Here is a 21,298-nt window from a genome sequence, read left to right as displayed (position 1 = left end):
CCTAAACCTAATTCATACCCCATCTCAGGGCCTCCAATCCTACTCCCTCTCTACACTTTCTTCCATTCCATATTCCATACATAATTCATCCATCTTCCATTGGAGCAGAGCTCTGCAGATCCAGGCAAGAGAAGACTGAAGATTGAAAATTCAACCTTGGGTTTTATCAATTTCTTTCATGTCTAGTACTTTTATTATTGATTTTACTACTTGTCTATGAGTAGTTAAACATCATTTTTAGATTTTTTGGGGAAGACTATTATGAACATGTTTTGATTTATTGAATTGAACCTTTTCCTAGTTCTTGTGATTGTTTTGCTTGTTCTCGTGCTTTTATTATTCTTTTGTATGGCCAACTTTAGAACTATGTGCGTTTAACTAGATTAATCGAGAGATAGCTAGTTTTACGTGGTAAGAGGAACGAGTACAACACATAGGTTTATCTGCACTCGAGAGAGAGGACCCTTTGTGAGGACTTGAGTCTTAGGAAGTTAAGGAATTAGAATCTAATCTATTGGAAGGAGACTTTGATAGTTAGAGTCTAATCTACTGGATAGGTGCACTTGAGAGATGACTTATCTGAAAATCACGACTTTCCTAATAATCCTGGAGACAAATAAAGGTAAAGGTTCTGTGAGATTAATCATCACTAGGTCGTAGTAATTAGATCCTAAAACTCTACTTTCTTTAGCATGCTTTGTATTGTATTGTTTTTATATTTGTTTATATTTATGTCTAGTTTATAAAACCAAAAACCAAAACTCCGTGTCTCTAGATAGTATATGACGCTTAGTATATGATAGTCAGTTGCAATCTTATTCTCTGTGTTCGATATCCCGGTACTGACCTTTAGCTATACTAGTTCTACCCTGTAAACTTGCATGTATTTTTAGTGCTAATAAATAGTGCATCAAACGCCCTAAAGAAGGAAACCAGGGAGTGTAAGCAGGAGTACGATGAATCTCTGAGTCAATATTGGTCACAATTTAAGGGATTATTAGATGCTTGCCTGAATCACCGAATGATCGAAGCAGAAATTTACTATTTGTTCTATGAAGGAGCAACCCCTGAATCAAAGGATCTGATGAATTCCTCGAGCGGGGGAATTTTACAAAGAAAAAGGGAAGTGAAGCAAGAGAGATCTTGGGGAAGTTGATAGAGGTCAAAAAGGCGTACGACAACCTGAGGAACATTATGAGGAGAGCGTCAGCGAATGCGCTGAGGGAGCAAGATGACAAAAGGGTCGAGGCGAGAATAGATAGGCTTGAGAAAGCACTCTTGAGTGCAATCGAGAAGACCAACCCACCAGCCTCACGTGAGAAAGAGAAAACTCCGGGTCCAGGAGAAGCTCCACCCCAGCAATACTATGGCCCTCAAGAGGGGAATTACCAGGCCCAGGTGAATTAGATGGGGAGTTGAAATCCAGATGGGAGTTGGAATCCAGATGGGAGTTGGAATCAAGGGAAACAGAAGGATGCACCATGGAGAACCCATCCCAATTTTAGATGGTCTGACAATGACCCGACCCAGCCACCTCCACAACAGAACACCAGTTTACACACCAACCAGAACGGCAGACTAACTGGTCTGGGAGAAATCAGGAGGGAAAGAACAACTGGAACAACCGGAATCAGGGCGATCATTCGAATTGGGGGAACATGAATCAAAACCACCAGGGGAGCTCTTATGTACCGCCACACCAAAGGAACTACCCAAGAAATTATCAGAATTCCCAACCCAGTTAAAAGGGGAACCAAAGGCCAGGAAATTAGTTCAACAACAGTTCAAGAGGTCACGGAAACTTTCGCCAGAACCAAGGGAGTGGACCAAACCTGGGTTCAGGACCAAATCCCGGCCAACCCAATTCTAAGCCACAAAGGAATCTAGATGAAATGGTGCATGATCTAGTCAGTTCTCAACAACATATGTAGAATAACATGCAATCCAACAATGACGTGGTGCATAAGCTTCAAGACGCTCAGTTGGAGCAGAAGTCAGCAATGGACATGTTGACAAAGCAATTGTCCCAGATCGCAACCTCCTTGAACGAGATGCGAGGGAACGAAGGAAAGATTCCTGCCTCAGTAAGGTTACCAGATAGAGCTAACATCAGTCAAATCACTTTAAGATCTGAGCGAGGTTATGAAGGTCCGGTGGTGAAGATGAATGAAGAAACACCTCCCGCGGAAGGCAAGGAAGGGAAGAACTCAGTTCCTGAACCTGGAAATTCGAAGATAGGGAGTACTGTAAGAGGAGATGACCTTCGGGAAGGTGACCTGGGGAAACCGCTACCTAGTGTGGCTGAACCGTTTTTCCTAGACCCAGAGCCAGAAGCGGAAAATGAAGTAGTGAGGAAGGAAACGGTCGAGCTTTCAGCTGGAGGGTCTACAAGTGCAGGGAAGCAAGTGAAACCATTTCCGTACCGAGGAGAGGCTAAGAAGAATAAGGATGAACCGGTAGATTTTATGGATATCTTTATAAAGTTGGAGATAAACCTACCATTCTTACTGGCTTTGAAATTGCCGGTCTTCAGCAAATTCATTAAGGAGTTCATAGCTGGAAAGACAAGACCCAGTGGGAAGATCCTGATTGGAGAGAACGTGTCAGCAGTGATTCAGAAACGCAAGATGCCTTCGAAACGCTCTGACCCAGGTTTGTTCACCTTACTCATTTCCATTGGTGATGTCAGAATTGAGCATGCTATGTGTGACTTAGGGGCGTCGATAAATGTTTTACCACTTTCCATATACAAAAAGTTGGTAGGAGTAGGAATGGTGGATACGAAGGTGGTAATCCAATTGGCGGATAGGTCGTGCAATTGTCCAGTGGGAGTCTTAGAAAATGTCATAGTCAGGGTGCATGATTTTCTATATCCGGCCGATTTCCATGTTATTAAAATGAGTGATAATAAATCCTCTGAGTCTAGCGGTGTGCTTCTAGGTAGACCTTTTCTCCGTACCGCTAAGACCATTATCGATGTTTTTGATGGAATCATATGTCTGGACTATAATGGGGAAAAATATACATTTAGCATAAATGAAGCAATGAAGAAACCATTAGATGTTGAAAATTTGCATGTTGTCGATGTTATTAACCCCATGGTCCAGGAGTATCTTGAGACCGAGTTGATGCAGGAGCAAATTGATAATTCAGAGTTAAGTCACTATATTGACAGAGAGGTAGCTGGATGGTGTGAGGCAATGCATACAAGGGAACTAACGGATGAGGAGCTGGCCGAAGTTATTTGGAGTTTTGTAAAAATCCGGAGTCCGCCAGGTCAAGGGGATTAGCCCATGTGGCTAGCGAGGAAAATTCTTCTGGTTCTGCAAAGGGAATGATAACTGATGCGACAGAAAAAAATCCCCTGCCCCAGGAAACAAGTACCCCTAAGAAGGAACTGAAAACGCTCCCACCAGGTCTCAAGTATGCCTATCTGGATGAAAATGAGACTTTCCCAGTAATCATCAACAGCAACTTGACCGAGGAACAGGAAAAAAGAATTACTGGAGGTAATCAGAAGGAACAAGAAGGCCATAGGATGGACTCTCTCAGACCTCGTAGGGATCAGTCTTGATCTTTGCATGCACCACATCAGGTTGGAAGAAGGTGCGAAGACCTATAGAGACCCACGACGCAAGCTGAATCCGAACATGAGGGAGGAAGTTCTGTAGGAGGTTTTAAAGCTGCTCTCCTTAGGCATTATCTACCCCATACTAGATAGTGAATGGGTTAGTCCGGTTCACATGGTACCCAAAAAGTCAGGAATTCAGGTAGTTAAGAATGACAAGAATGAATTAGTGCCCACCCGACTTGTCACTGGGTGGAGGATGTGCATAGACTACAGAAAGCTGAATGAAGCAACCAGGAAGGATCATTTCTTATTATCCTTCATTGATCAGATGCTCGAGAGACTGGCTGGAAAGCAGTACTTTTGTTTCATTGACGGGTATAGTGGATACTTCCAGATCTATGTCAATCCCGAAGACCAAGAGAAGACTACGTTTACGTGCCCCTTTTGCACGTAAGCTTATAGAAGAATGTCGTTTGGTCTGTGCAATGCGCTATGCACTTTTCAACGCTGCATGATGAGTATCTTCTCAGATCTACTGGAGGTTTGTATCGAGATCTTCATGGATGACTTCACTGTATATGGGAACTCTTTTGATTCCTGTTTGGCTAGCCTGGACGTAGTATTAAGGAGATGCCAGGAAAAGAATTTGGTCCTTAACTTCGAAAAGTGTCACTTCATGGTACCCGAGGGAATCGTCCTAGGGCATGTAGACTCGGAGAAGGGCATACAGGTGGACCGAGCAAAGGTCGATGTGATTTTGAAATTGCCTTACCCTACGAATCAGAAAGAAGTCAGGGGGTTCCTAGGGCATGCAGGTTTTTATAGAAGATTCATAAAAGACTTCGCGAAGATCGCTCAGCCACTTACCCACCTTTTGCACAATGATGTTGATTTCGTCTTCGACAAAGAGTGTAAAAAGGTATTTCAATTATTGAAAGATAAACTAGTGTCTGCCCCTATCATCAGGGCACCCGACTGGAGTTAGCCGTTTGAAATAATGTGTGATGCAAGCGACTTCGCAGTGGGAGCGGTATTAGGTCAAAGGATTGATGGAAAGAATTACGTGATCTTCTATGCGTCGAAGACACTCAACCAGGCCCAGAAAAACTATGACACCACAGAGAAGGAAATGTTAGCTGTCGTGTATTCATTTGAGAAATTTCGACCATACTTACTGGGGTCGAGAGTGATAGTTTTTACCGACCACGCGGCTATCAAGTACTTACTGGCGAAGAAAGAATCAAATTCAAGGTTAATCCAGTGGGTGTTACTTCTGCAAGAGTTTGACTAAGAGGTGAGAGACAAAAAGGGGACGGAGAATAAAGTGGCTGACCATCTGAGTCGGATCTTCTAGGGAGAATCTGAGGAAGCTATACCATACGCCTTCTCTGAGGAACACCTATACTACATAGGCGAATCTCCTAGACCCATCAGTTGGGAGGCAATAATGGCGATAACAGGTCCAGGAGATGCTTAGAAAGGGAAGTGTCAGCTGAACGCTGTGAACCATGGTTCGCAGACCTAGCAAATTAGTTAGTTACAGGAGAAGTGCCTCACAAGAAATTTCCTGTGCCCAGAAGATGAAGCTTAAGAGTGAGGCTAAGTATTATTTTTGGGACGATCCTTACTTGTGGAAGATGGGAGCTGACCAAGTAATCAGGAGATGTATTCCCGAATGGGAGCAGAGGGATGTACTTAATCATTGCCATGCGTTGGCATGTGAAGGTCATTTTGGGCCAAGGAAGACTGCGAGGAAAGTCCTAGACAGTGGATTTTATTGGCCTACACTACACAGGGACTCCTTTGAATTCTGTCAAAACTCTGAGCGATGCCAGCAAACTGGAGGAATTTCAAAGAGAGATGAGATGCCGCAGATCCCAGTAATCGTCTGCGAAATCTTCGACGTCTGGGGGATGGATTTCATGGGTCAATTCCCATCTTCGTACAGAAATACGTACATCCTTGTGGCCGTAGATTAAGTGTCAAAGTGGATAGAAGCCAAAGCTACCACTTCTTGTGAATCTAAAGAGGTGGCTAAGTTTCTTAGAGCCAACATTTTTAACAGGTACGGTGTGCCCCGAGTTATTATATCTGACCAAGGGACGCATTCCGTAACCGAACTATAGAAGCTCTGATGAAGAAATACGGAGTCCACCACATGATTTCTACCCCTTACCATCCTCAGTCTAATGGGCAGGCAGAGATCTCGAACAGGGAGATCAAGACAATATTGGAGAAAACGGTGAACCCGTCAAGGAAGGACTGGAGCAAGAGGCTCGGAGATGCATTGTGGGCTTACAGGACTGCGTATAAAACTCCTATTGGGATGTCGCCCTACAGGCTGGTGTTTGGCAAGATGTGCCATCTACCCGTGGGAGTGGAGCATAGAGCATATTGGGCGGTGAAGGAGATTAATATGAAACCCCAGGCTTATGAGGAAGAGAGGAAACTGCAACTTCAGGAGCTGGAGGAGTTAAGGCTCGAGTCGTATGAGTCCGCAATGTGGTACAAGGAGAAGACAAAGCTTTGGCATGACAAAAACCTCCGGGTCAAGGAACTGCAAGTGGGTCAGAAGGTGCTCCTTTTCCAGTCCAGGCTCAAGCTGATTCCTGGAAAGCTGAAGTCCAAGTGGATTGGGCCATACACTATTGTTGGCCTTCGAGCGAATGGAGCTGTGGAAATCCAGGGAAGTACCTCGAACTCTATCTCTTTCCTTGTTAATGGTCATAGAATGAAAGTCTATAGGGATAATTCGGAGTTGTGTGTAGTGGAGAAAGTGCCACTATGTGCACTCTCTATTATCGTCTAATCGGTCTAGTGAGTAAGTATTCTGGGTGAATTCCTGGGTTAGGTAAATAGGAATGCATTTTTAATCTATACACTGAGCCAGGGGATCTCGAGAATATTCAAATGAATGTGTAAATAGTTTAATTGCTTTTAAAAAAAATAAAAAAAAATTTCAAACAAATAAAAAAAAACTAATCTTCCAAAAATATTTTCGAAACACCAGACTTCTTAGGGAAATTGTTTTGTCTCATATTGAATCCTTGACCTGGGAGTCTGGCGTTACATTTTTTTTCTAAGTGTAGTATTGCGGAAAATGACATTTACATGGGAGGAAGAGATTTTTGGACTAGATGTTTGAGAGAGAAGTTGTGATATTTTCGAAATTCAAATTTATACTTTATGGGGAGGCGTACGGTTGCTTACATCACTCCTGCAACCGTCCATTTTCCATATCTAAAATACCAATATTTCCTCCCTTTTCTTTTATTTTCCAATCTCTAAAACACCGAATTCTCTCTCTACTCTATTTTCTCCCCCAATTCTTTTCTCTCGCAATACCCACATTCCAACTAACCCTAATCAAGAAAAAATTCTCCCAAGTTCTTGTGAATTTTGCAGAGACAGATCATGTAGAAGGCACCCGCTCACACCACGAAGGCTGGGAATCCCACCACCGCCGCAGGTTCCGACGCGGCGGCGCTCATAGATGATTTGATACGAAGATTCAGAAGTAAGGAAGAGGCCCCCGTTCATGCTGAGGTACAGGAGCCCGAGGAAGGAGACCTAAAGGGAGTTGTGGATCTGGTAGACGATCCAGAGGACGAGGACTCGTCAGTAGACCAGCGAGAGGCCAGACGAAGGGCCAGAAGGTGCTTGCGGGACGAGATAGATGATCTCGCCCAGCCTACGGAGAAGGAGTTCCTTGCCCCAGGGGCAGAGGGCAAGCAGGAGGAGGAGACTCCTGGGTCTGACGGGGAGGAGGATGAAAAGGAAGAACGCCGCTTGGCTGCGGAACGAAAGTGCAAAGGGAAACATGCGGCCACTCCCCAGCCCAAGAAGTCCAAGAAGATTGCATCCGTCAAGAACGATGAGGCTCCACTCCCCGCTCCAGCCAAGGTTCCTTACGCCAATGAGCAAGTCGGTCCTAGCCCGGCCAGCGAGTCTGAGGATGAAGAGGAAGAAAGTGAAAGTGAACCGCCCCAACGTACCACCCCAGTCTGGCTCCCGCGGGGGCCAGACTCAGAATTGATACCCCCCGATGACCAAGTAAATTTTACTTTTCAGTTTTTTTTTCGTTTTCTTTTCATCTGTTTATATGTTTGTTGTTCTGAGTCTGTGATTTTGTGTTTGTTGCTCAAGCATGCCGCATATGTATATATGTGTACGTGTTTTCTCCCACTTAACCCAATCTTTGGTCTAAGTGTGAGAAGTTTGTGTTTTTTTGGGCATGTTTTGGTTTCTGTTTTGTTTTAGTTTCTCCCACTTAGCCCGTTACTCGGTCTAGGTGTGAGAAGGTTGTTTTTCTTTTACGTGTTTGGTGTTTTATGTGCCGTCTGTTTATGTTTTGTTCGCATTAACTGCCCTGTTTCCCCCTTCACTGGGATGGCATGGGGACACGCTTGAGTGGAGTGAGAGGGGGAAGGAGTTAGTGCGGTCTGTGTCCAGCATGAATAGGAGTCTTTAGGTCTAGGTTTTGTATGTGTCGCATGAGTTGGTGAATATAGTAAGGCAAGATTCCCTTAGTGAGAGCAATTGAAGATAGAATACATGTCAACTTTGAAGCCTTTTTTCCTTAATGAGCTGAAATCAGTTTGGATGAAGTGAGGACGATAGAGGATGCCTTAGCTGACCTAGTTGTGAAGCCCCACTATATAAGTGAGTTATAAGTATAAACACTTTGAGCTAACATATACAAAAGAGGGCCGCCACTGGATGTGTAGGGAGAAGAGTCAGAAGGAGAAAAATAGTGGGAAAAGGGTTCTGGAGGTATAAGCTGGACGAAGTCCAGAAAAAGAAGGTATAAGCTGGACGAAGTCCAGGGAAAAAAAGGGAAAAAAAGGCGTAGAGAATAAAAAGAAATCTAAGGGCAGGAAGCAATAGTAACCTGACCCTTGAATAAAAGAAAAAAAATATATAAAAAAAGAGGGGCTGTAGGAAGGAGAAACTCTCATAACCCGAAGCATCAGTGGCGTGGCAATGCCTTTATAGTGAATCGATCCTAACATCCCTGGTGAGGAATAAGCGATCGAGTGAATCCAACAATTGGGAAGTTAATAGGTTATCTTGACGAACTGACAGACCGACTAAGTAGAAGAAGGGAAGGGGAGGATTTGGAGACTGTAGACGATCGGATAGACCTTAATCTTGTGGGGACAGCTGCCTAAAAGTTGAAACTAGTTCATGCGTTTTTATTTTTCTTTAAGTGTTTATTTCTTTTCTGGTCAAGTCTATTATTGTGTCTAGGTCTAGGAGTTTGTGTCTTTTGTGTGTCTATAGGGTCGGTCATAGGATAACCATGCATTGAAATTCACCTTATTCCTTTTTCTTGTCTTTATACTTGAGGACAAGTATGGTTTAAGTGTGAGCAGATTGATAAAGTTAATTTCATGCATCGGTTATGGGGTTAAATTCAACAATTTACGAGATCTAACACATCTTTTAAACCAGGTGTGTAGAAGAAATCGTCAGGTCCAGGAAGGAAAGAAGATAATCGCCTAACGAAAGAAATTGGCGAGAAAGTGAGCAGAATGAAGAAAAATTGTCAGACGGAGGAGATCATTAGCTGGAGGGTAGAACGGAGAATTCAAGATAAAAGCTTCTAGAAGATCGCCTCCACATCTATAAAAGAGAGAGCATGCAACATAAAAAAAAGAAAAGGAAAAAAAGAAGAGATTATTTTTACTTTTTGGCTCTGAGCTCACTTTCACACACTTATACACACACTTGGGGTGATCGGAAATCCGGGGGTTTGTGGGTCATTTTCAGTTTGATGTTGTGTACCACCGTCCTTACGTAGGGCGAAGAAACATTTTACTGTTTTCATTTTAGTTTTCTATTCAGATTTCTACTGAGTCTTCGCTGTTCGAAGCTCGGCTTTCGTTGTGTTGTTGAAATCTCGTTTAGCTATATCTATGGAATTTCTATTTTCTGTCATGAATGATGCTGATGTTGAGGTTTGTTTGTGTTTGATTCTGAGTTTATGGTTGTTTACTTGAATGGATGCTTTTCGCACTTGATCTGGTGAATTGGAGTTGAATCGTGGCTGGATTGTCGTTGATCGGAGTGGATCTGTTGAATCGGAGCTCATGGAGTTGTTTTTTGTTGTAGTTTGGTTCGAATTGGTTGGATCCAGAGTGGATTAAGCGTCCGACGTGTGGATCTGAAGCAGAGTTGGGGAATTGTGCATGAACTTGATATTTCGTTTTTGTATTTCTGTTTACTTAGTCTAGTAGGTATAGATCTATTCAGTTTCCGATTAATCACTAGTTTCCGACGTCTGAATTGTGTTGTTCTGTTTGAATCTGAGTTATTACTCTATTTTCTCCATGTTCGAGCTTGAATCAAGTGATAAGATGCAGATCGTTGTTTGTTAATTTTCAGAGTTAGTTATTTGCAGCTTTTCATCCGTACTTTACCGTTTCGGGAAATGGCCCCCACTGCATGTTTGATCTCTGTTTAGTTAGTTTAGGAAGTCGTTTACTAGGTCGAGGAAGTTTGTTTGAGATATTAAAGTTAAGATGATGTCTAATGTCCGAATGATATTTACAGTTTCCTAGTTCTAGTGTTAGTTTTCATTCCTCGGCCTAGTTGTAATTTTCTTTCTCAATCCAAATTTGTGTGACACAGCCAATTCCTTTTCCAGAATCTTTTAAATGCCTTCTTACGCATCCATCTTCGTGGGATCAATCCCTACTTCCCTGTACTAATTCATAATATAGCGAGTTGAAGGTTTTGAACGCGAAATTTGTGTGTCCGACGACCGAGACTCCCAGAATCCTCTGAGTTCCTAAACCTTGTGATCTAGCGGATTTTCTGGGCTTGAGAGACTTGACCTAGCACAAAAGCACACACTTTCTCTAATACCAAGCTGTCAAGTACCATAAAAGGTCACAATATTTACATATCACCAAAAGTTCTCATATTTCCGGTAACCAAAAGTACACACCATCAACAAAATATATATCATCAAAAGCTTTCCTACATATCACAGCCAATACTTGGTTACAAAGATTGCTTATTCCAGACGCTTCCCCTTCTCCTTGAGAACACGCGAGACATACGCAGGTTTCACAGAATCAGGCAGCCCCATAAACAGATCTAGCCGTGCCGGATTTCCTCCAAGAGTCTCACAAACAACGAATTTGTCAGTTAGTGAAAGATTGGGTATATTACCCAAGAGATTGAACAACTCCCTTCTCGTTTTGCTTAAATCAACCTCATGTCCAATTCGAGTGAACAAATGTAGTAGTGTAACGTTTGTATCCTCATGCATTTTACCGAGTAATGCAATAACACCTGCCATCCCTTCAAGAGGCCTACTATACCCCGTATCGTTGCTATCTATTTTCAAATTACATCAATAAGTACACATCATTGTATCAATTAAAAAATAGCTATAAATTTTTTTTACAAGATTAATGTATAGATTCACTAACCTTCAGTCACATTACTCATGTTTATAGTGTGGTTTCAAGCTCATGCCTCAGCTAGAAAAGAGGATAAAACCGATAACAAGCTGCAGTTCAAATAAGACAAGACAAACGTTAAGTCACTGCTTAAAGATAAATTACACAACAGACAACAGTAACTACTTAGGGACCAATAAAAACAAAATCACAGATTGTATATCCATCCAGAAGTAGAGTGGCATAAAATTTTCAGCACAATACATGAAGTGAACTAGTGAACTCTGAACTGAACAAGATCAAAACACATCAAGCAAAAAAAAGATCAAATGGGGAAATAATCAATATAATTGAAGTTATACTATCAATTAAAATGAAAATAAATGCAGCACCACCAAGCAAGAACACGATAACCTTCAAAAGGTCCTTTCATTTTGCCTAAAAGCCAACGTATCTTCACTAGAAGAACACAGTCATCTTTAAGAAATACTACTACTATACATAAAAATGAAAATACATGAACCTTCTCTGAACACAGTAATCTCTCAAACAATATCCAGACTATAATAAAGAATAATGTATTTTCACCACAAATAGTAACAAAATAATCAGTAAAAACATATTCTCGATGACTCTAAACAGTTTAACCAAAATGCTGAAAACAAGCATCCACTAGTGTCTCTTCACCCGAAGAAAAAAAAACATAATATTAAGTCAATTTAAATCCTCTTCGCAACTTTTCCAACATTCAACTTGATGATATAGGCTTGACAGCCCTGTTTCGTTTCTGCATTTTATATAAATATAACACAAAAATGCTGAAAGCAAACCCCGATCAGTTTCAAATTACCCATAGCAAGCGTAAATAAAATTTAAAAAGAAGAAAAAGTTATACGAAATTAGTGGAAATCCTTATTGGAACAATTGAGAAATTTCCGCTGACACAAAACCTAGGGGAAAATGCTAAGTCGTGCGAAAATTAGAGGACTGACTCTGGTTGAACTCTGTTCAGCATTTTCCTAGCCAAATTTTGAGAAATAGAAAGTAATAGTAGTACCTTAGAAATGTTTGTAGGTTCTCCCGCGATAACTGCAAATGGGCGTGAAGAGTGGCGGAGTTTATAGGAATGATGTTTGTAATTTTACAGTTTTATAAGGAGTGGATTGAGCTTCTGATTTGTATATAAGTAAGGAAAATAGGTAAGTAAGGAAAAAAAATTAATTTGGGAATGAGTATTATGGTAAATTTTGCCAATTTTATGTAACCCTTGGCCTATTTAAAGGAGGCGTATCTATTGTAATTCTCTGAATAAGTTGAATGAATAATACTCATATCTTTCAACATGGTACCAGAGCAAAGGCTCATAACAAAATTATCATAGCCTAATACCTTTCCCGACCAAGAAGGCGGTTATTTTCAACCTGCAACATGTCAGACGATGAAGAGAAACCAAATATGGAGGAGACACGATTAAAGATGAGTAAGAATGTTACTCTAGCCGTTAAACTCAACGGGATGAATTATCCCCTATGGAAACGGCTGATGAGAGTAGCCATCGTGGGAAGACGAGCAAACAGGTATATCACCGGTACATCGCAGCCGCCGGAACCTGGAATGAAGGGGTACACAGAATGGGAAGAAGCCGATATGACAGTGTTCTCATGGATAATTGACAACATCGAAACAGAAATTGTTGTCGACTTTGCACATCACCAAACCACGCAAGCTCTGTGGGAGAGCCTACAAACTACATTCGAAAGTACTGCAGATCCATATCTGTTGTACGATCTAGAGGAAAAGGCAGGCCGAATCGTGCAAGGGGAACAAGGGCTAGAAACATATTGGCGACATCTCCACGGAATCTGGGTCGAAATTGACCAATGCCAACATCAACCTGTGGATTGCTGCGACAAGGGGATTAGCCAACTTCGAACGTATGTAGCAACAAGACGGCTGTTCAAATTCCTAACAGGCTTGAATGCAAGATATGACGGGATCCGAAGGGATATTCTCAAGGAAACCCCGTTGCCCTCAGCCGAGACCGCATACGGTCTGGTAAAACGAGAAGCTACGCGGTTGAAAATCATGCCAGCAGCAGACATCGATCTCCAGACCGGCGCAATCAACGATGGATCATCATCGGGTCAAGTCGGACACGGGTTTGCCGTCAGAAACCTGCCACCACCGCGACCAAAACAGCCACCACCACGAACCGCCGCGCAACAGCCCAATCGCCAAGGCGGTTTCAAACCCGACAAATCAAAATTTTGGTGCTCTCATTGCGGAAAACAAAGACATACTCGAGATACATGTTTCCTCCTCGTTGGATTTCCGGAATGGTGGGATGAAAATCAAAAGGCTAAAGCTCGATTAGCCATCGGAGTCGAAGATGGAGACGGATTATTTCTGCAAGGAGCAGGGAATAGGGAGATGACTAACACCCGTGGGAGAGCAGGAGATACCGGTTCTCAACCGGGTGGAGGCGGCAGGCCCGGCGAGGCAGCCTTCGTGGAGAAGAAAGGAGGCGGGTCATATGGAGGTAACGGATTGGGGTTGAGATACCCCGATCCCCAATTTGATTTTCAGAATAAACCCCAAAGCATGAGTAATTTAATTTCTGGTCCTTATAGTTCAGAATATATGCAATATGACCCGGGAAAATTACAGTTAGGACCCCAGAAAAATTATATTCCACGTTTGACCCAAAACTGTCTGAAAGTTCCGTCTTAAGCCCAAATCGTTTTGCACCCTTGGAAAATATACCTATTGCATGTATTGCCCAAAGTAAAATTGACCCTAAGGAGAGTGGGTGAATTTTTGATTGTGGGGCAACTGATACTATGACCTACGATCTGAAAGATTTTTGTGAATTTAATGGGGCAACTAAAAGCCAAATTCAAACTGCCGATGGAGAGTTGACCGCTGTGGGTGGGAGTGGAACCATTGAAATATCCCCAACCCTGAAGCTTACAAATTGCCTCTATGTGCCCAAATTATCTCATAAACTTATGTCTATCAGCCACGTGACGAAAGAATTAAACTGTACGTTACTAATGCATCCAAATTTCTGTGTATTACAGGATATCAGGACGAGGAGGATAATTGGGCGTGGCACTGAGCGTCAAGGTCTTTATTATGTGGATGAGATTACTCAACAAGGTGGCACCGCGATGCTTGCTCACGGATCTGCAAATCGGGAAGCTTGGTTGTGGCACCGCAGATTGAGGCATCCATCCTCGGGGTATTTAAAATTGCTTTTTCCAAAGTTTTCCCATTTTAAGGATATTACTTGCGAATCTTGTGTTTTGGCAAAAAACCACAGACAATCCTTTAGATCAAGTGATACTCGTGTTAAGACTATTTTTTCTCTAGTGCATGCCGATGTTTGGGGTTCAACTCCTATTGTTGGTGATCATGGTTTTAAATATTTTCTCATTTTTGTGGATGACTGCACTAGATTGACTTGGGTATATTTTTTGAAGCATAAATCTGACGTTTTTGAAAAATTTACCCGTTTCTTTACAATGATCCAGACACAATTCCAAACCACGATCAAAATTCTTATATCCGATAATGGTAGGGAATTTGTTAACAAAGACATGACTGATTTTTTTAAAGAAAAAGGGTTAGTTCATCAAACTACTTGTCCTTACACTCCTGAACAAAATGGTGTAGCTGAACGAAAGAATAGGATAATCCTAGAGGTCACGAGAGCCCTGTTTTTTGACTCAAATGTTCCTAAATTTTTATGGCCCGAAGCTGTTGCCACTGCTGTCTACCTGATTAATCGTTTGCCTACAAAAATTTTGGGTATGAAAACTCCTTTGCAGACTCTCGCATCCCTTACTGATATTCCCCCACCTCTCATACTTCCGCTCAAAATCTTTGGTTGTTCCGTTTATGTGCATGTACCGAAACACGAAAGAGGAAAATTTTCTGCATGTGCAATAAAATGTGTTTTTTTGGGGTATGGGGTAAATCAGAAGGGCTATCGATGCTATCACCCGGGGTCTAGGAAGGTTATAACAACCATGAATTGTAATTTTCTAGAAAGTGAATACTTTTATCACACCCAACCTCGGGGTCAGGGGGGAGTGCTGTTCAGGGGGAGTGTGATAAAATTGGACCCTCAGTTTTCCGATGCCACATCCAAGTATCTCGAACGTGGTACCAACAGAACAAGCTAGTGTCACTGCCGAGTCAGTCACATCTGCTGTAGAGCCTCCTCAACCGCCTACGCCTGAATCGAGTCCTCCTCCAGTGATATCCGAGGTAATTCCTGAAACTAGCTCAGATAATACAGTTATTACTCCTGACACTTTTGGTGTAGACGAGAATGAGAATGCAGCAATTGATGGTGATATCGGCCGCTATATACTCCCCAACAGAACTACTCGTGGGGTCCCGGCTAAGAGATACAGTCCTGAGAGGATTAGTAGAAGCCGATATTCTATGGCGAATCTGGCTAAAGCAAATCTAACAGAGATGGCTAGGGCGTTTGAAGCAGCACTTTACGAAGAAGAAGAAATCTCATATACGGCCGAGGAGGCTATGAAAATTGCTCACTGGCGAGAAGCAATGCTAGTAGAAATGCGGGCTCTGATGAAGAACAATACATGGGAAATATGTCTTAAACCTGATGGTGTTCGAACTGTGGGATGCAGATGGGTCTTCACTATCAAACGGAGGCCAGATGGGTCGATTGAAAGGTATAAGGCGAGACTTGTGGCCAAAGGATACACTCAGACTTATGGAGTTGATTATGCTGAAACATTCTCACCGGTAGCAAAAATGAGTACTATTCGAGTGCTCTTCTCAATAGCGGCAGTCAGGGAATGGCCACTACATCAGTTCGACGTGACAAACGCATTCTTACATGGGGAACTGAAGAAGCCCATTTACATGGAGCCACCACCTGGATTTGTTGGAGATTTCAAAGGAGGAAAGATTTGCAAACTAAAACGAACACTATATGGGCTAAAGCAGTCACCTAGAGCTTGGTTTGGGAGATTCTCTGAGGCAATGAAGAAGTATGGGTATGAACAAAGCAACTCTGATCATACATTATTCTTGAAGAAAAGAGAAGGAAAGATTACATGCCTCATCATCTATGTAGATAACATGATTCTCACGGGAGATGATGAAGAGGAAATAAGCAAGCTAAGGAAGAATTTGTTTGCAGAGTTTGAAATGAAGGATTTGGGATTACTAAAGTACTTTCTGGGTATAGAAGTGCTAAGGTCAAAGAAGGGGATCTTCATCAGTCAGAGGAAATATGTACTTGACTTGTTAACCGAGATAGGACTACTGGACTGTAAGCCAGCAGATACTCCTATGGTTCAGAATCATGGTCTGCGGATAGTTGAAGGAGCTGAAGCCACTCATCGCACGAGATATCAACGTTTAGTTGGGAAATTGATATACCTATCCCACACTAGACCCGACATAGCTTATGCAGTTGGAGTAGTTAGTCAGTTTATGCATGCACCTCAAGTAGCTCACTGGGAAGCAACACTGAGGATTGTTCGATATCTGAAAGGGACAGCGAACCATGGGATTCTATTCGAGAATCATGGACATTTAGAGATTCATGGATTCACGGATGCTGATTGGGCAGGGAACCCAAATGACAGAAAATCAACTGCTGGATATTTTACCTTTGTGGGAGGAAATCTTGTCACGTGGAGAAGCAAAAAACAGAAAGTGGTAGCCTTGTCAAGTGCAGAAGCTGAATTTCGAGGGATTAAGAGTGGGTTGACTGAGATTCTGTGGCTGAGGAAATTGATGATTGAGTTGAACTTAAACTCACAGAAGTCATGTAAGTTGTTCTGTGATAATAAGGCGACAATCAGTATATCTGAAAATCCAGTTCAGCATGATCGGACAAAACATGTCGAGGTGGATCGACATTTCATCAAGGACAATATAGAGGCCAAGAAGGTAGAACTTCCTTTTGTGAGATCTGAAGATCAGTTGGCGGATATACTCACGAAAGCTGTCGATGCAAGAAGCTTCCATGAGGTATTGGGCAAGTTAAGTATCGGTAATCCCATTACTTAACTTGAGGGGGAGTGTTAGAAAGGAAAATATGTAAGTAAGGAAAATAGGTAAGCAAGGAAAAAAAATTAATTAGGGAATGAGTATTATAGCAAATCTTGCCAATTTTATGTAACCCTTGGCCTATTTAAAGGAGGCGTACCTATTGTAATTCTCTGAACAAGTTGAATGAATAATACTCATATCTTTCAACATGATTTTTAATCAAGACTTGAAATAAGTAATATGGATTACCAAACATTAAGATAGGATAATTAGATTATAGTGTATCAAATGAATAAGATTAATTTACTCACGCCTATTTACAGTTTTATTTGCATAGATCTAAAACATTAAAGTTTACATGACAACCTTGGCAATAAGACGAAGAGCATTCTTCTTACGCAGTAGTGTTGCTCGAGGCTTACACTCCAAATCAATATCCTCTTCCTTGGGAAATTCCCAATTAAATTTGTATACAAGATTTGCCAATGCAAGTTCCAGCTCGGCAATCGCCATTCCCATTCCCGGACACCCTCTCCTCCCGAATCCAAAGGTAATCAACTCTGGATTCTGACCGCCCTCCAAGAACCTCTCCGGCATGAACTCATCAGCGTTTTCCCACGTGGCGGGATCTCTTCCAATAGCCCAAGCATTGATAAACACCATACTTCCGCCTTCAATTTCATAACCATTTACACTACACTTATTAGTAGTCTCTCTTGGCACTAAAAGTGGAGCTGGTGGATACATTCTCAAACCCTCTTTTACAACCGCCCTCAAATATGAAAGTTTCTCTATGTCTTGTTTATTGATCATATCTTTCTTTCCGCCAAACCGCCTTATCTCCTCTTGCAACTTCTTCATCACCAAAGGCTTCTCCATCAATGCCGTCATTGTCCACTCTAGAGCAATTGCTGTCGTGTCGCTGCCTCCGGTTACCAAATCCTGCATAATTAATCACCCAAATCTCATTATATATATTTGGTTGCATGTAATTTCAATATACTATAATTCATTACCATTAATACACCTTTGATGTGGTTTATTGTAGGAGCAAAGGAAGAGGATCCATTTTCTTTAATCCTTAACATAATATCGATGAAGTCACCATCCATAGATTTTGGCCTATTCGGATTCATATGTTCTTCAATCAGTTCTTGATAAAATAAATCCAAGTTGTGAAAATTCTTATCAAGCTTTGCAGTCATTCCAGAGAGCCTATCAATCCATCGAAGCCAAGGAAAGTAATCCTCCATAAAAAACCCTCCAAGTATGGGTTGAGTTTCATGAAGAAGATCCATGAAACGATCCTTTCCATAGATCTTCCCAAACGCAATCCTGGAGAAGATATTAGTTAAAAGTGACATCGTGGTATCAGTGAAATTGACGACGGTGGAAGAAGAGGCATCTCTAGCAATCTTCTCCATCATCTTGCTCACTTCATCTCTGAAAATGGGGTGAAATGATTGAACTTGCTTGGAGCTAAAGAGATGGAGGTTGGAGATCTTCCTCATCTCCCTCCACGTGTCGTTGTAGGATGAAAACCCGATGTCTAGGTGGTTATATGACAGCCTCTTCGCGGCGACAAAAGAAGGTCGGCTTGAGAAAATGGCATCGTTAGATTTCGTAATCTCTTTCACTGCTTCTGCCGTGGAAATCACAATGAGGTGTCGGATTCCGAGGTTGAGGAACATGACGTGGCCGTATTGCTTCGAGAGGCGCTGGAAGTACTTGTATTGAAACTGGCCGTCGATTTGGTGGAGATTGCCGATCAACGGCAACCCCGGTTGGCCCGGTGGTATGAGTTTGTTGCCATTTTTAGGTTTTTGTGTTTGGAAGTAGAGAATCAAAATTATGGGAAGAGAGAAGAAGAATAAAATAAGTGACATCATTTTTTTATGAAGAATATACTCTAGAACAACAAGTCTCTTCGTTTTATTTGGGATGCAATAGTTTTAATTAACTCTTATAAATAGGATACACATTTTTGAGAGATCGTATTATTATAATTAAAATAATAGACACTTGGAATTTTAGGAATTCTATTTGCATTTATTTTGTTCTTAGCTACGCCCCAAGTCCTAACAACTTATGTTTAATGTGATCGAAACAAATATGTTGACCAAGCTTTTTTCAAAATAATAAGTGGGTTTTGGAGCCGTAATTATTTAAAAAATGTATGGTAAAGTCCATTATCATTAATTATATAGAGGCATGGACATTGTGCAATCTATTTCCATTTTTTTCTCTTAGCTATTGCTATCGTATTATTATATTAATATAATAAAAATAATAGAAACGTGGAATTTTAGGAATTCTATTTGCATTTATGTTAGCTATGCCCCAAGTCCCAACAACTTATGTTTATTGTGGTCGAAACAAATATGTTGACCAAGCTTTTTTCAAAATAACAAGTGGATTTTGGAGCCGTAATTATTTAAAAGTTGTATGGTAAAGTCCATTATCATTAATTATATAGAGGCATGGACATTGTGCAATCTATTTCCATTTTTTTCTCTTAGCTATTGCCGTCAACTAGGCTTGCACACGGTCCAGGAACTGCCGGCTTCGGTTCATGAAATGCATGAACCGGAACCGGCCCGCCTAGGGTCCCGGCGGTTCCGGTTCTAGTTCCGGTTCAAAAAACCGGCGGTTTCGGACCGGTTCGGCCAATTTTTTTAATTTTTTTTTTGCATTTTTCAATTAAATTACGACTCCAGCGTGTAATATTTATTCAACTTAAAATTAAATTACATTTCACTTTCGAAAGTTGTATCATCATATACAGTGTTCCCCTTTTTCGTAGGTGAGTTTTGGTGATGAGACAGCTATTTTGTTTTGCATTAATTGTATTTGTTTATGCATGAAATGTGCGTAAATAAAATTAAAAAAAGTACGATGAAAGTTGTAATTTTATTGAAATTACACGTTTACATGTATAATAATTCGTTGATAATTAAATTTGCATTATAGTTAGTAAATGTGTATATGCAGTTCACGATCTTATCCAGTAGACACGACTCTTGCAAAAACTAAAATTTAACAAGTATCATAATTCGTTGATAATTAAATTTGCATTATAGCTAGTGGATGTGTATATGCAGTTCGCGATCTTATCCAGTAGACACCACTCAAACAAAAAAACCAAAAAATGTGACACTTCTTTTTCTATTCTTCTCTCCCCATAATCACTAAAATCTAAACATGCCAACAAACTCATACAGCCGGACCCACCATCGCCATCGTTTATCGGCAATCTACAGTCTACACCAGTTAATTTGACAATCGGTCTCCGCCACCTCTCCAACAAGTAGCTAGAGCCCCGTCATGTCCCTCAAGCTAGGATTCCGCCTTGGTTTGGATGGATTTACCTTATTTTTACCAAAAAATTATATATGTGATCACGGTTGCGAGCGGCGTTGTATGGGCTGACGGTATGAGACAGCTCATGTGAAAGGAAAAATTGGTGACCGCTCGTCTGACATACGTGTGGTGCATGTTGTACGCTCAGCCATTGAGATGGTGTCATTGCCGACATACCTTGGAATGCGAGCATTCGAGCATTATCAACTGATTTAAAAAAAATTAATTATAGACATTGATGAATCGGCGAATTTTTGATGATGATGAATGCTCGTAAAAATAAATTACGACACAGAGAATTTTACGTGGTTCGATTTACTGAGGTAAATCTACGTCCACGGGGAGAAATGGGGGCAGGTTTGTATTGCTTGATCTGCGAATTACAGCTTACAACACAGACTTGCTATATGATTATTTCTCTAGAGAGATTCTAACCTCTCTCTATCAGATCTAAGTTCTATTTATATATTGAACTAAGATCGTGGCTTGCATCACCACCCTAAGTCGTGGATGTCGTGTAGGTCATGGCCTAAGATCGTGGCCTGAGTTGACGCCACGTGGTAGTGGGTGTGTTGGAAGTTGTGGAAATCCTGCATGGGTCCACTAACTCCTTGTTCGGTCGAATACTGAGACCGAACTGCTTTGGTTGCCGATCTGAGAGTAGAGCTTGATGCCGACCTGAGAGCAGAGCTTGATTGGTTGGCTTTTACCGAGCTGTAGGCTGAGGCCGAACTCTTTGGTAATGCCGAACTCCTCCGAACTCTTTGGTAATGCCGAACTCATACTCTTCTTGGACGTAGATTTACCTCAGTAAATCGAACCACGTAAAATTCTCTGTGTCGTAATTTATTTTTACGAGCATTCATCATCATCAAAAATTCGCCGATTCATCACTGGCGCCGTCTGTGGGAAG

At 41.5% G+C, this 21,298-nt stretch overlaps 2 protein-coding genes and 1 long non-coding RNA gene across 3 annotated transcripts; 1 reads left to right on the top strand and 2 right to left on the bottom strand.

The window, feature by feature from the left end:
* Positions 1-1,194: 1,194 nt before the first annotated feature.
* Positions 1,195-9,766, top strand: LOC121774492 (eukaryotic translation initiation factor 3 subunit A-like). Its single transcript, XM_042171357.1, has 6 exons — positions 1,195-1,398; positions 1,932-2,084; positions 2,163-2,456; positions 3,108-3,239; positions 6,992-7,624; positions 9,686-9,766. Exons 1-6 carry the CDS (start codon positions 1,195-1,197, stop codon positions 9,764-9,766), a joined length of 1,497 nt encoding a protein of 498 aa, XP_042027291.1.
* A 669-nt stretch (positions 9,767-10,435) lies between these two features.
* On the bottom strand, positions 10,436-12,159 carry LOC121774003. The gene is made up of 3 exons (XR_006044895.1): positions 12,041-12,159; positions 11,014-11,093; positions 10,436-10,918 (listed from the first exon to the last, which is right to left on the bottom strand). It is a non-coding gene; the product is annotated as an uncharacterized LOC121774003 (long non-coding RNA).
* A 5,111-nt stretch (positions 12,160-17,270) lies between these two features.
* On the bottom strand, positions 17,271-18,949 carry LOC121773634 (cytochrome P450 71A1-like). Its single transcript, XM_042170529.1, has 2 exons — positions 18,042-18,949; positions 17,271-17,967 (listed from the first exon to the last, which is right to left on the bottom strand). The coding sequence occupies exons 1-2, from the start codon at positions 18,912-18,914 to the stop codon at positions 17,380-17,382; spliced, it is 1,461 nt and encodes a 486-aa protein (XP_042026463.1). The 5' UTR covers positions 18,915-18,949; the 3' UTR covers positions 17,271-17,379.
* Positions 18,950-21,298: the final 2,349 nt, after the last annotated feature.

The sequence above is a fragment of the Salvia splendens genome, chromosome 17 (genome assembly GCF_004379255.2).
Source record: "Salvia splendens isolate huo1 chromosome 17, SspV2, whole genome shotgun sequence".
NCBI lineage: Eukaryota > Viridiplantae > Streptophyta > Magnoliopsida > Lamiales > Lamiaceae > Salvia > Salvia splendens.
Note: the sequence above shows the minus strand (reverse complement) of the source record. Positions and strands in the feature narration are given on the sequence as shown.

Coding starts and splice junctions, on each gene's coding strand:
- LOC121774492 (XM_042171357.1), top strand. CDS start 1,195: ATGAGGAGAGCGTCAGCGAATGCGCTGAGGGAGCAAGATGACAAAAGG. Junction 1,399..1,931: donor AGGGGAATTACCAGGCCCAG/GTGAATTAGATG, acceptor CAACATATGTAG/AATAACATGCAATCCAACAA. Junction 7,625..9,685: donor TGATACCCCCCGATGACCAA/GTAAATTTTACT, acceptor TTTTTGTTGTAG/TTTGGTTCGAATTGGTTGGA.
- LOC121773634 (XM_042170529.1), bottom strand. CDS start 18,914: ATGATGTCACTTATTTTATTCTTCTTCTCTCTTCCCATAATTTTGATT. Junction 17,968..18,041: donor ACATCAAAGGTGTATTAATG/GTAATGAATTAT, acceptor TTAATTATGCAG/GATTTGGTAACCGGAGGCAG.